This window comes from Astatotilapia calliptera, chromosome 12 (genome assembly GCF_964374335.1).
Source record: "Astatotilapia calliptera chromosome 12, fAstCal68.1, whole genome shotgun sequence".
In the NCBI taxonomy this organism is placed as follows: Eukaryota; Metazoa; Chordata; class Actinopteri; order Cichliformes; family Cichlidae; genus Astatotilapia; species Astatotilapia calliptera.
This window is the reverse complement of record NC_137433.1, coordinates 24,163,079-24,178,287: the sequence shown is the minus strand read 5'-3', so window position 1 is coordinate 24,178,287 and position 15,209 is coordinate 24,163,079. Positions and strand designations below refer to the sequence as shown.

The 15,209-nt window shown below is 41.4% G+C and overlaps 1 protein-coding gene across 1 annotated transcript; it reads left to right on the top strand.

Annotated features, from left to right (window-relative positions):
* Nucleotides 1–1,249: 1,249 nt before the first annotated feature.
* Nucleotides 1,250–7,474, top strand: LOC113033905 (RNA-binding protein MEX3B-like). Its single transcript, XM_026188086.2, has 5 exons — nt 1,250–2,008; nt 2,925–3,163; nt 3,349–3,394; nt 5,962–6,677; nt 6,994–7,474. Exons 1-5 carry the CDS (start codon nt 1,420–1,422, stop codon nt 7,402–7,404), a joined length of 2,001 nt encoding a protein of 666 aa, XP_026043871.1. The 5' UTR covers nt 1,250–1,419; the 3' UTR covers nt 7,405–7,474.
* The last annotated feature ends 7,735 nt before the right edge of the window (nt 7,475–15,209 follow it).

The following is a 15,209-nucleotide window of genomic DNA, read 5'->3' as shown; positions in this document are numbered from 1 at the left end:
ATTTACCTGTATGTGGATGAATGTGTGAAGAAGTATATTTGGTTGTCGAAAGGAAAATTTTGATTTCATTTATTACTAGAAAAACATTTTGGCTCATTTTCTCAGTTGCATTATGGGTTTAGACCACTTTTCCAAACTACTTTGAGCTCTACTTTGGGTCCTTTCTGTATGGTGTAAAATGAATGACTGACTTAAATATTAGTGGATAGTTTTCATTCACAATATGTAGTAGACTTGATTTTAAAGGTTATCGTGCCAGATAATGATCTATTTTCCCTGTGTGTTTAAAACAAATATATAGAAAAAATTGTTTTTAAAACATTTTTGCTGGAGTTGAACATTGCAAAGTAACCCCTAAAATCATGAAAAAGAAATATTGCTCTTGAGTACATATTAGCATTTCTGTTGTGAATTGTAAGAATGAAAAACAAAAACAAAACTATATCATTCTATTCATAGCAGGCTTACCTTTTAAATGTTCAGGACAGCTGTCTTCAAACCCTTGCACTTTTCCACTTAGAGATGTTATAGATGGCAAGGAGCCAGACTTACATCGATCCTCTTGCCTTGCAAATAAAAACTCTCCATGCCTTCATTATACATTTACATCCCATCCCTATAAGCATTTATATTTATCTCTCAATCTTTATGCCAACAAAACGCACACTGAAAACACCACAATGTCTTTCTCTCACATCTAATATTCATGTACTCATTTAATACTTTTGGGGTGTAGACCATGCCAACACCCACAGATGTTGTATCATTTTAATATTCCCATGACACAACGCCCCTCATAATGTACGTTGAGTGCATCTTCCTGATAGTTGTGAAATTGCATCTCACCCTGAAAACAAGCTTCACATGAACATGCAGTGTGTATGCAGTGAAAGCAAAACAAGCCACAGAAATCAGTTAGATGGATTTTATGGTTGGGTTATGGTTAAGCAGGAAATAAAGCAAATGCATTATGAAGCAGGTGTCGAATGAAAGGTATCAAAAACAGTCAAAGGTTAAGAGGAAAGACTAGAGTTTAATTAAACGAAAGTGGGAGAAAGTAGGAGTGGAGAAAGGAATGACTTTTTCATCAGACACACTGGAACATCATTAAAATATTCAACTGTGGAACAGCTTTGCGTCTTTCACTTTCACGCCCCCCCGCCGCCTTTTCTGAACGTTGAAATGATTGGGTCGACGCTCACTCCATACCACTTGGGGCAGTAGTGCGCCAAATAATCGAAAGCCAGCTGTAAATGCGCCTCAATAAAGAAGAGAAGAGGAGCGCCGTAAAGACAAAACAAAGCCACACATTTCAACGAACAGGCGCTGGTCGCTTTTTTATTTTTATTTTTTGTAATCAAACAAATTTCATTCATTATTCATAACGATTACCGGCAATATCAATAAAAGGCTTGCATCATGCCGAGTAGTACGTCTTTGCTGGAGGCCGATGAGGGAGAGTCCGAGGTCCCACCGCCGCTCCTGCACGCTTTCGCCGGTATGGGCCTTGACGAGCAGCACGGCGCTCATAGCCAGACGCCCGAACTAGCTGACGAGAGCCTCCCCTTTCACCACCTCCCGCTCTCCCATTTCAGCCTCCTCGGTACGGTCCTCGACTTGAAGCCCTTGCCACTGCCTCGTCCGCCCTCGGGAGACGAAATTAACAAAACGGCAGCGGCTGAGGACGAGCCATTAGTTGCAACCGATTCCTCGTTGCTAACGCAGGCCCACCACCGCAACCAACACCTCCTTTCTGGGCCGGCTAGCTCCGGGATGGAGCACATCGAGACTGTGTTGCTATACAACGGAGACGAGCGGGACGATCCTGCGGTCGGCGGCGCTCTCCCGCCGGCTAACAGCATGACGATGCTACCGTCCGGCGGGTTCGGGGAGCCGGATTACGGAGAGGCCGAGACATCACTGTTGAACCGGCGTAAGAGCGTAAACACGACCGAGTGTGTGGCCGTACCGAGCTCGGAGCACGTCGCGGAGATCGTTGGCAGGCAGGGTGAGTCGCTTTCTTTTTGACTGCTTGTGGAGCTAACGTTAAGGTGCTAACGGAGTTTAGACTAAACTTTGTGGGGAGAGTTAGGCAGGACCGAATTAAGGGACAAAATAAAGAAACTTGAAGAATCGCGAGTTTATCTTCTAATTAATTAAAGGCGTGGAACAGAAAAGCAACGAGATAAAACTAAGTTATAGCTTTAAAAAAAATCGTCGCGAAGAAAAGTGGCATAGTCAGCTACTAGCTTAGCATTCCTCCCCCTTCAAACTGGGTCAACAATAACACCCTCGCCCAACACCCTGAAAAAAGTTTACAGCTAAAGTTTTATTGGTCTCCGGAACCCACTCTGTGGCCTCGGTGCAGTAGCTCGCCTATATCACGGGTATGCTGTCAGTGAGCCCCCCCGTAGCCGTGTTTCGCTGAGCTAAACCAGCCTGGGCTTTGTCTCGGAGGAGAGGGCACCATTCTTTTGCCACATCAGCTGCAGGTTATAGTTAGCTCCGTGACATAACCGATATGATTTCAGCTAAACATCCCCTCGCTGTTCTTAGACCCTTATATGTGGTCTTTGTTTTATCTAAACTTTACATAGATGGCTGGACTCGGTTAGTGGGGCAGTGTGATTATGTTTGAGAGTAAGTTGGGGGATGGTGCACAGACTGCGGTGTTGACAACAACAGGAAATGGCTCTGGTAATGATGCTGGACTCTCAACCACTGCTGAATGGAATATTAAATTTATAAGCTATGCAACTTTTATGTGGCATTAATGACTGGAGACCTGTGCTGTAGTGCTTGTGTCATGATCTTTTATTAGTTCATTAGTTTATTAGGAGATGCAGAGTTTCAAGAGTTCAATGTTGAATCTGTGAAGGTTAATGTGGTTCCCTTATGTGTTTTTTAACTTGCCCATGTGACAGGCTGTAAGATCAAGGCACTTCGAGCCAAGACCAACACCTACATTAAGACACCAGTGAGGGGGGAACAGCCAGTCTTTGTTGTGACGGGGCGTAAAGAAGATGTGGCCATGGCTAAAAGGGAGATCATGTCTGCGGCTGAGCACTTTTCCCTTATCAGAGCCTCTCGGAACAGGACCGGCCCTCTTACTGCAGGAGCCAGCCTCGGGACTCCGGCTTTACCTGGACGGACTACCATTCAGGTCAGCAAGCTTGACTTTAAATGAAAAAAAAAAAAAGAAGTCATTCAGGGGTTGAGAACAACCGTTAGGATGACTCTGTGTTATTAGTGTCAGTATCTAGGCAAAATTATTGTATAAATAAGGCTCTTGTTGTGTTTTGTATTTTAAAGTGTGTGTAGCTAACCTTTATCGTTTTAACTGTACAGGTGCGGGTACCATATCGTGTTGTTGGGTTGGTTGTGGGTCCTAAAGGTGGGTATTTAATTTGTATTGTTTGCATGTATGTAACTGCTGAAAGTCATAGTTTTAAAGAAAGTCTCTAAAACAAAAATCAGAATTGCCCTTTAGCTTAATTATATGTTGTTTTAGCATAGATGGCAGGAAAGGTGTGAAACATACAATTTAGGACAAAAAGAGTCAGAAAAACAAATTTCATGTTAGTAGATGCAGACTAAAAGTGTTTTTTGGATGATATAGGCACTATGGGACTGTTCAGTTGTGTAGCTCTGCTATCAGGCCCCACATCTAACGGCTTTCTGTTTCTGTGTTGTCTAATGGATATCCTGTATTTCTAAAAGCCTCTGCATCTTGATATCCATCAGCTCAAGTCCAGAAGATTCCCTGTCGCTCTCAGCTAGTCTTTGTACACATTAGCACCTGTGTGTGGAAAAAGCCCTGAGACTGATTATGATTTGCTCACTGTCTTTAACTCTTTGCCCTGTTGACATTACCAGCTGTGTGTCAAATAGCATGGGCTGTTTTTTTGTTTGTTAAACCAACCAAACTTGCGATAATACCTGTAGAGGAAGTGGTGACGTGTCAAAAAAAGTCACTGGAGTTGAAAATTTAGGATGAAACACTGCGTCACACAAACACAGAGTCGAGAGGTGTGCTGTGGAGTATTTACAAGCATCAAAATGCACTCTAGGATATTGTTCTCGGTTAAAAACACAGTATTGACATTTGATAAGGTTTCCACACTGGATCTGAATTCAGTGTTTTGGTCAGGTGGTGTGGATTTCAGCCAGATGAGTCAGTAGGCCAGCCTGTAGTTGAGCACTGTAATTACTGCACAGCTGTGCTGTTTCCATTTTCAAAGCAACACACACAATGATTAAATAGATCTGAGTGTGGGGCGCTGGTTTGACTCACTGGGTTGAGCAACGGTGATGCATATGCTATAAGGTTAATGCTGAGGCCCGCTTTTGAGTTATGTCTTTCTCCAAGCTTCTCTCCTGTCCTGTCCAAAAAAAAAAATCTATAAAAAAAACAACAACCAAGAAACAAGTGTAACTGCCGTAAATGCACAATACTGTCGTTTAGAGCAGGGCGATATGACCAGAAATATTTATCACGATATACATTTGAAAATTTGCGATAACGATGTAACTGACGATATAATTGACACTAGACAAAATACTTTACAACTCCACAACTTTATTTGTGCAAAAAAACCCATCAATGTATTTTCACTTAAACAAGCAGCTGTTTTTTTTTATGTGCATTAAAGTTATATAAAAACTTAACAGTGCAAATTCCTTGCTGACAGTTTAACCAAAAGGCATTTCCAGTGGAAATTGGCCGACATGTTCTCAGTATAACCATGTATAATATCCACGAAACTTAAAAAGAGGTTATACACACACAATACGGTAATATTATGTTGAAGCGCAGTACGTATCACTCCGCGAGACTCCTGTCTACGATAGCCGTAATGCTCCGACAATCCATCAAGCGGTGCGGGTTCGTAGCTTAGCAAAGTCGTACTAAAACATTCGACAGATTTTCGAGTGCGGTGTACCACATAAAATCGTTTCGAGGTCAGTAAACACAACCAGAATTCATACATAAGGCACACGGGATTATAAGGGGCACTGTCGATTTTCAGGAAAATCAAATGATTGATTTTAAGTGTGCCGTATTTTCCAAACAACACGGTAATAACGACGGCCCGCTAGCATGCGCTACCAAAAATAGTGCTTTGTTGTGTATCTGACGGACGAAAGCTAAACCAGTTCCACACCACTGAAGTTGCAGCATTTTTACAAACCAATTCTGGTTCATCCGTTTCATTTAACGATCCACTTTCGCTCTTCTCATTCTGCTTTTTCTGCCATGTGTGTATGTAAACAAAGGCACTGCACATGCGCGTTTTACCATATTCTATCGTGATATTTCATTTTCCTATCGTTGCCCAAAATTACACCGGTATCATCATGAACGGTATGATATAGCCCAGCCCTACTGTCGTTGTGATTAAAATCTTGAGTATTTAGCTGTGACTGCAGTTTCTGTGTGACTCAGCTTGGCCTATTTTGTCAGATTGTCAAGCTGCAGTTGTTAAAAGACAAACAAGTACACAGAGCTGTTAGTGATGCAGTCTGAGATTTTGATGGACTATTATTTGATTTATGAGATTTGTACCACCAGCTACTAAAAATTAAGTGTCCATGTGCCATTTGTTTGCTTTACATTGGTGGCTGCTCATATTAAACATGGACAAAGTTTCTGATCATGAGGTTAAGGTTAGGTGACACTTTTGTTCAAGCACTTTTTTTCTACTCTTGTATCTGTGTGACGTCAAAGGGGGGAGGGGTATATCCCCAATACAGCAATCTCACTGCTCTGACTATGAGGACCTAAGCCCCGCCCACGTCATATTCAGACTCTTGAAAATGTGAAAATGAACATATTATATCCACTTCAAACTATAACCGACAGTCATGTTGCAAAGTGAGCAGAACGTTGATTGAGTCTTTGTATTCAACATGTGTCTCTCATGTTTTGAGTGAAAGAGCTGGTCTGGTCATATCTTTCAGGAGCAACCATAAAACGCATTCAGCAGCAGACCCACACCTACATTGTGACGCCGAGCCGGGACAAAGAGCCAGTGTTCGAGGTTACGGGCATGCCGGAAAACGTGGACCGGGCGAGGGAGGAGATAGAGGCCCATATCGCCCTCCGCACCGGAACCTGTGGGGGCATCGAGGCTCCAGGTGTAGACAACAATGACTTTCAGTTCAACGGGACAGATGTCAGCTTCGAGACATCGGCTGTTTTGGGAGAGGCCGGATGGCTTCAGGCAGTTGCATCATCACCAGGCGGCGGTGGCTTGCTGCCACTAAACATCAGCGGTACTCAGCGAGTCAATAGCAATATCAACAATGGCGCCAGGATGTCTTCCAACTACCGCAACGACAGCTCCAGCTCCCTGGGCAGCGGCACCAGCTCAGCCGATTCTTTTTATAGCAGCGGGAACGTCAACCGACTGGCAGACGTCAGCCCGACCGGCCCGTTTAATGCCAACGCTAACAACAACAGCAATGGCGGCAGTGCAAGTTTCTGGTTTGGCGAGGGCCTTCTTCCCGTGGGGTCTGAGGAGCTGGTTGGGCTGGGAGGTGGAGGCTCCTCCTCAGGATTTGACCCATTAACCATTTCCACTGCCCATTCGTCACACCCTACTGCACAGCCACACATCTGGAGCCCCTTTGTGGACCACCAGCCCCTCCAGGCCTTTGATGCTCTTCAGTCTCAGGTAAGAGAAATTTAACAGCTGCAGTTTTATGGCCTCCTGTGCAGTTTTATTTTAGTCTTTTTATGGTCAGCAGCGTGCAGGGGGAGTTTGATATGCAAATTGCAGGCTCAGAACTGTGATTTATCACAGATGTGCATTTATAAGGATTTTGTTATAACATTAGAAATCCCTTAAAAAATGATGGTGGATATAAAACTTGGTAAGCTAAGTTAATATGTTGTTTCTCACTAACTTATTTGCCTGCATAGCTCAATTTTAACATAAACTTTTTGATGGTGTCCATTTATCTAATCTTCAACACCTATGATGTCTCCAGACAAGCCAGCCTGGGACACCCCGGCTCTCGCCAACCTTCTCTGGGACCGATGCCCTGGAGCATCCTCAGGCCCAGCGTGTTCACCGGGGACCGTTTGGCTCGGCCGGGGCTCTCGACGCTCACAGGTTCCCCTCTTACAGCTCAGCCTTCTCCTCCTCAAGTGAAAGCACCGCCTCCTCTTCCTCCCCTCCCGAATCCTCGCTCGCCTATCGACTGGGGCTCGGATCAACAGGGAGGGGACAGGATTTGTGCGTCCAGTGTATGAATAACCAGGCGATCGCCGCCTTGGTTCCTTGCGGCCATAACCTCTTCTGTCTAAATTGTGCCACCCAGATATGCCAGGGTCCAGATGCTGTGTGCCCTGAGTGTCTGTCCCCAGCCACCCAGGCCATTCAGCTTCACAATATGTGATTTTCTTCTTCTTCTCTTTTTTTTCCCCTTAATTTCCTTTATAACTGATTAGAGATCAGCCTGCCCAACACTTATGGTTCATGACGTGTGTGTGTGTAGGGGAGGGAAATACAAAACTGACCCCAGGTCAGTGTCTAAGTGTAATTCTCATCTGGCTTCCTTTAAGCTGGTGAAGCAGAGTAGGTGAATAAGGAATGATGTTGATTTAGGGCCGAGGTTAGGGTGCTGAGCCCGTTCACGTGCCTGGTATTGTGAAGTCTTCTTCCTTGATTGATCAACGAGAGGGTTCGAAACCCTCTATGTAGCATTGGGGGGAGGGTGGGGTTGGGATAGATATATTTTTTGATTCATATTTTCTTTTTTGTCCTTAAAATCTTTAGTTATTGTTATTTTTTTGTACCTACCTATAATTTTATTTGTTTTAAATTGAGTTTGAATTCTATTGGCCTTTTTTGTCTACATCTCAAACGTTTTTTTTTCTTCTTTAAAATACATTGAATTATGGCCAAGACCCTTTGCCTTTATTTTAAGTAAAAAAAAAAAAAAAAAAAAAAAAAAAGTAGAGGCAAATGAGTTTCCATGAGTTCCACATGTGACTGTATAACTACACTATTAAGGAAAAATAGTGTTCTTCTTGTTACTTAAAAACAAACAAACAAAAAACCAAGTTAATGCAGTAAATCTGATACAGCGTAGGTCGTCTTTTCAGAATTCATGTTTCCCAGATGATTGGTGCAAATATCATCAGGCTACCGGCGCACACCTGCGCGTCTTTAAAAAGGATGTTTACATTCAGTAGGACTTGAATGAGAGGTTTTGAGTACTGCTAATATAATAACAGTGTAACACACACGGAAACACACCCGCGGCGTGTTTTGACTTTATTAACTACAATTTGAAAGTTGTCGCACTCCAACGGCAATCTCTCGTTGCCTCATTTCTTTATTCTTTTCCCAGAATAACACCGACAAGTGAGTAACTTTTTTTATTACTTTTGGGGTCGAGATACTGCTTCAGTATCGCCACGTTGCTTTCCACTTATACTTACAAACTGTTTACGGTAAACTTGTGCCTAATTCCACTCTGAGTGTAAACAGAAGTAAACCGGTTCAGCGGACACATGGCGTTGCTCTATCTTTAAACAAACTTGTGGCCTTTTTTTGGGAAGCCAGTAATGAATTCACAACACTATCTTCAGATCCAGATTTTCGGGCTCAAAAGAACACAAGCTGACAGACCGAAGTCTTAATATATTTGTCGAGGTTCAGTCTCCCAAGACGCTCCTCGCTGGAACAAATCTTGTCTCACGAGGACGCTTTCTTTCGCTTCCTATTTTCCCAAGCTGATATCGAGTGTTGCGTTCATATTTTTTGGCACCAAACTTTCTTATTTTGTCCATTTCTGTTGTCACATTTCCCCACCCCCACCTGAGTTTATTTACTTCTAATTTATATGTCCGTTACGACCTTGTATGGAAACAAAGTACTGTTTTTCAGCCAAAAACAGATATGCACAGCTTGTACCTTTGGAAACATTCCTCCTCCCTGTTGTTAAAGTATTTACTCTTACTTAAATCACACCTGGGAGCAAAAAAGAGATTTTTCTGAAACTATGAAGACAGCTGTGATCTGGAACAAATCCCTGTACTGTACAGGCAGGCTACTGATTCTTTTCTTTTTTCTTTTTGTAGACATCTCAGTAATATCCTTCTCTTTCACTTGAATGTCGACTCGTTTGGACGGCTCCACCCCGTGGCTGTCTCTTCACAGCTTTTCGGTTGGAAGTCAGGAAAATGATTCCAATGGGATGCAAAACTGAGATGAAGGCCGCTCGTTGCTTCACTTTTGTAATCCCACGTCTCTTCTGCCAGGCCTATGCAAAATTCATCTCAGCACGAAGCACTAAGTGAAGCTTCTCGGGTTTCAAACAAACAAACTTTGGGGTTAAACTTGTAGACAGAAATAATCCGTCTGTTTATTTTAGTTTTTTATTCCTATTACATTTCAGTTCTTTAATGAGATGTTTTAACGGTACACACTTCACCTTTAACCAGCTCAGTTGCTTTTGTCCTGTGCACTACTAAGCACAGAGCTTCCCCATTATCATATCACACTATTGACTGGCCGGGACAGGCATGTTATCGACTTTCCTCTCACCTTCTCATCTCAAATCGTAGCTTTAAATATCTGTGTCTTTAGACTAGTACAGGACAGAATGAGCTCACGGACACTTTTAAAAGGGGGAAGCACTGGAACGAGTTCAGCTCGGACTGCGCTCGCACTACATTAGGTCAGTGCTGTCTCTCTGGTGTGTGGACACTGGATTGCAGTCCCTCTAGCATTCCAGCTGTAAACAGTATTTTGGGAGTTTTTACACAGCTTTGCTCCGTTTCTTTTTAATATCCATCATCTTGGCTTTCATAACAAAATGCAACCAAACAAGTCCCGCTTCTGCCCCCCTCTTTGGGTCATCCATCCGTCCCATTGTATTCTCAGCTCTACGATGAGCCGATCTCCTTTTAGTCTTTCTCTCTCTGAGGGAATGCAATACACTGTCGGCCCTCAGTTTATCGATATGAATCTATTTACATTTTTGTGTATGTATTATATAATGTTACTGTTAATGACTGATAAATATACAGAACTTATTTTTATTTTGTTACATTTCATATATACATAAATATATATATCTTTAAAATGTTTACAATAAGATTTTTGTAAAAAAATGTTTCTTTTTTTTCTTTAATTTTCTGAGTGATTAGGTGAACGAAGAGTTGGAAACACAGACATGTTTCCACGCAGGAGAGTGTCAGTGCTGTCTGCTTGTAGTCTAGGTATTAGTTTACAGTATTGATCATAATAGTATTGATAGCTGCCGTTTAAACCTAGTGGAAAATGGAATGTGCATCACGAGCATGTCTTCATAATTTACCGCCAATGTAAAGCATCACACTGCAACTGTAAAAAGGCCAAGGATCCAAGCTGCCTGTCATGTCTGTACACCACCAAATTAAGAACGGTATACTATTAAAATGTATCTTAGATTATCTCTATATAAATACATATATTGTTAAGCTGTACCAACAGTTCAAAGTATTTGCTAATTTTACTACTTTTGTTATGTATATGTAGGGGGAGTCTTATGGCATATAAATTCTTTCAAATTGAGTCAGGAGTTTAAAAGCAGACTATATTTTATAACGGCCTTTTAAGTTATTGTGGCCAAAGCACTGATATTATATATTTGCTGTAAAGAGAATTTAAGAGTTTTATTTTTCTGATATTAAAGTTACTTAATAAAGACTGTTTCATTTTAAGCCATGCCAGACTGCTGTCATTTTTTTCTTTTCATATTTCCCGTGGGATTGTTTTCACGAGGAGTTCAGATTTCATCAGAATTACAACATACGGGAGGATGTTTTTTGCGATTGAGTGGGAAGGTTCAGGTGAAATTTTAAGTTATTATCTCAAAAGTTCAACTCAGACTTCTAAGTAAGTTGAAATTTTGGAACGCTAACCTTGAAACTCTTATGAGAAGGGTTTGTTTTGTTTTGTTTTTCCCCACCAGTGGCAGAAATAAGCTTTCATTTTAACAGGTATTCCTGACGAAAGCAGCACCACACTCCTCACTAGTGAGCATTAATGTCCCTCAGGACCTGCAAAAATTGAATTATTGGATCAAGATTGCAGAAAAAAGAACGATGCAAAGTGCAGCCTTTGAAAAAAATATTGATATGGAGTTGGGTAAGCGTTAAATAGCACGAGGACTTTGTTCTTTGAATTCTGCTGCTCAGACTAGGGTGAAGTTAGAAATTGTGATTAGAAATTCCAGTTTGGAAACACAGCACATAGTTGTTGTTTTTGGTTTTTTTTTATAGATTCAATAATTTGCCGCTCATCATCTCTGTAGATAAAGCAAAAAAATAGAAATACAGTGTGTGTCAGTGTTGGAGCGTTTTTTACATCCATTTTTTATGGCTTTCTCTACATTACTTTTTCCATATGCTTTACAGTAGCCGTAGGGATTTTTGTACTTGTGTTTCTTTTATTTATTTCACACCACTCAAATATCCAGCCTTGTACAGAAAGAAATCAGATATTAGAGGCAGCACGACTGAACGTAAGATGTACACGACTGCTAACGGTTTTCATCAGGCAGTAAATTTGAAAAAGCCCACCCACATGTGCCTTCTATTCTTTTTAATTAAACATCAGCTGAAGTGCACGTTGTTCTGCTGGTATTATAAAGAATGTGTGTATTTACAGAATGCTTGTTGCCCCAGAGGTTTTGAGCTGTGACAGTTGGAAAACTACACGTGTAAATAAGGCAGGGTCTGCTGTGTCCTCTGACCTCATGGATGTCCTTTAAAAATCATTTTCTTGATTTGTTGTCCAAATGTCTTCTGTGACAAACGAACATGGAAAAAAATGGGTGCAACAGAGCAAAAAGAAGAATGAGGGGAGATATGAAATATAGCAAAAGTGCATTTGAATGAGGGGGTGGGGTCAATATTTATCCACTTTTCTTTGCAAAGGGCATCTCCAGGACACAGGTGGGATTCAGGTATGGGCTCTGAGTGGATGGGGTATTGAAAATCTTCTTTGTTGAAGTCATTTTTTTGTTGATTATATGCTTTAACTTGTTACAGCAAAAGATAAAACTGTTCTTTATCTTTAGATGTCTTCTTGTGTTAAAACTTCTACCACCCTGACTAAAGCACAAGTCCCAGCAGAGGAAAATCAGCCCCAAAGCATAACGCTGCCACCGTGATCATGATGTCCCTGTGATGTGCAGTGCTGTAGGAATTATGGCTACAAAGTTCAACATGGCCCCACATGCTTTTTAATAACCTGGTGTACACGGTTGCAAAACGTATTCAGGGTTGGATGGTTCATGTCTTGCCACTACAGCCCATTTAGTACACGACCATTGCTCGCCAGAAATTCCTGCAGCTCCCCTAATGCTGCTGTAGGCCTCTCAGCAGCCTCCAGACCAGTTTTCCCATCAGTTTTGGAGGGATATCCAGGTCTTGGTTGTGCCATATATATGTGTCTCCAATGATCGTGTGCCATGGCATACCCACGCACCCTTCTCTTGATTGATATATTTTTCATTACTTGTTTTATAAAACATTTGTCTCAACTCTTCTTTGTACACTTAAATCACCTCTTAAGATCAGAGGAATTATCAAAAGTGGAGCCAGTAAAAGTAGCAGCACTGAAACAGACATCAGCTGAGCTTTTCAATCCTTTGTTCTTTGTTGAAATTCAAAGTGTTCTTCTAACTTTAACTTGAGCTCTGGTGTAACTGTACACTCCCGTGTGTCTATCCAGGCCTTTTCATTAAGGATCACCTCATTTAATAATTGCTTTCTTATGTTGCTGTGAAAAAAAAGAACAGGACACTGTGTAGAGAATATCAGGCCATTTTTAATTATAGACTCTCACATAAGAAATACAGGTAAACTTTATATCTGCAATTTGTCATAGTAGTCAGCATCAACTCATCTGAGCTGTCTTTTGGCTCCTATAATAACCGCAAGTTATATAAAAACATCTGTCCACCTTAACATCATATAACGGACTCTATTCTTCAGCATAAATTCTCTATCCTGTTTCCTGCCATGCAATAGATTAGATCCATAATAAGAAGTGTCAAGATTTTAACATTTTTGAACACAGCTCTTCAAAATGATGGTGACATAATGCAAACAGGGATGAGGAAAGCAAACCACGGCTTAGTTATGGTTACTTGTTGGGTTGTGAAGATCCCTGTGAACAAAGAATAAAAGGACAGACGGACATTCGTGAAGAAAAATCCTTTTCATGAAGCTATGACTGAGCGGAAGTTTGTGTGTTAAAATAACAAGCGTGAGTTGATGGTTGCGAGTGATCAACATGTGACAACTTGCATCAAACAGTGCAACAGAATCCATCAGACGCGCTTTTCTTGACTAGTTTGTCACACTTCACCCGTTTCAGGTTTCAACCTGCAAGCGAAGTGGTCGTTTATTAGAGGTGGACCGCTAATAACCAGAGATTTATGTCTTTAAGGTGCCTTTTTTTAATAGGACGTGCTAAAATTTTTACATGAATTCATTAGATCATTTGAGTAAGTTACGTCTATGCAGATTCCCTCTATTTGCCTTTACTACAACACACAAACATCAGTACACAGCAGGTGCTGGTTTCTACTCTCTTCTGATGATAATTTGCATGTAATGCAGAGCAAATGAATCACTCCATTTTAAAAAGGGCTTTCTTTGACATTAAAATTCATGCAAACACTGACATGCATTTCGAAAGCAAAGTTATTTACATGGATTAAAGAGGAAAACAAAACTGCAAATCAAAAGAAGAGGAAAAAAAGTCTGATAAGCCAAAAGAAAAACTAAGATGTGTTTAAATGAAAAGTGAGAGGGCAAAAGGTGTCCCAATGCTGCATACAGTATGTTTTCATTACAAAGCATCACACGATGCTGCCTGATCACAGCCCTGCGTTAGCTGTAAACCAGCCTATTTGCTCTACTGTTCATTCGCCACCTCAAAACAATGGTTATTGAATTAAATCGAGGAAAAAAAGTAAAGTGCTAAAAATTTACAAAGAAAGGTAACAAAAATAAAACCAAGAAAATATATCAATATTGCTGTTAACCGCCTTAAACTCTCCTTCTCTTTGTGGGTAAACTACACACAGGTGACCTGGATAAGTGGGCTGCAAGTCATAAGGTATTTAAGTGCAATTAGGTCTAGGCCTTTAAAATCCAATTAAAGAAACCTCAGCTAACAGAGGTTGAGAAACAGCTGCCAGTGACTGGACTTTCATGCTGTCATGATCACACATTTATACCGTTTCTCAGTATTTATCGCTTTGGTTTGCCAAAACAAAGCCTACTCCTTATTCTGCAAGCACATCACAGATAAAAATTAGCAGTCTGCCTCTGCTCTGCTCATCTTATCGTACCCAAAGAATCTCAGCTTTTCTCTTTGTGTTCTCAGCACAAAAGTGAGGAGGTACAGAGCGCGAGTATCATGGCGGCATTATGGAGGGTGTATCTGAAACCGATGGGAGGCGACCATGGTTTAAAAGAAGACTGAATGATCATCTACAAAGGCCTCTTGCCAGAAATGAATCATTTGTGTATGCTTATGTGAATTTTGTTATGTGCAGTGTGTGTCTGGTGTAAAGCATGTTGTAACGCTGGTTTTGAAGTGCTAAGCTAACAAACGTTATTACTTATTTTTCAGTTATTCTTGAGACACCAAACGTCTGCTGGGAAATCTTGACTCTGAGCTTTTGTACGAATGTTACTTTGACACCCATCTAAATGCAACATCTAGCATGACAGAAGGCTCTTCTAGTATGATAAAACACCCCGCCACAAGATCTCCAATCCAGATGTTCTGCTCATTGCACAGAACACTGTATAATAACTGGTGAAACTAGGACATCAGGACACCCATGGGCACAGACTTGCACCTATCACTTGAAGTCCAAACCTGTACTTTGACAACACCACACCAAAAAGCAAACAAACAAAAAACCCCAAGTCCACAGAGATGTTTCAGTTAGGGAGCTGGAAGCAGTCTTCAGGCACGGGGGCATGTTGTTTTCTCCTGCAACATTTGTGGATGGGTGAGAATCGAGCTGGTGTTGAGGGGTTTCCCTCCTCTGAGTGTTGGGGGTGCTGCTGCTTTGCTATTCAGCCTGACAGCTGAATGAACCTGTGCCTTTCTCCAAGTGTAAAGCAGTCTGTAACAGTTTAAATAAAACTTGACACAACACAAACCAGTAATACACAGATG

Coding starts and splice junctions, on each gene's coding strand:
- LOC113033905 (XM_026188086.2), top strand. CDS start 1,420: ATGCCGAGTAGTACGTCTTTGCTGGAGGCCGATGAGGGAGAGTCCGAG. Junction 3,164..3,348: donor CTGGACGGACTACCATTCAG/GTCAGCAAGCTT, acceptor TTAACTGTACAG/GTGCGGGTACCATATCGTGT. Junction 3,395..5,961: donor GTTGGTTGTGGGTCCTAAAG/GTGGGTATTTAA, acceptor CATATCTTTCAG/GAGCAACCATAAAACGCATT.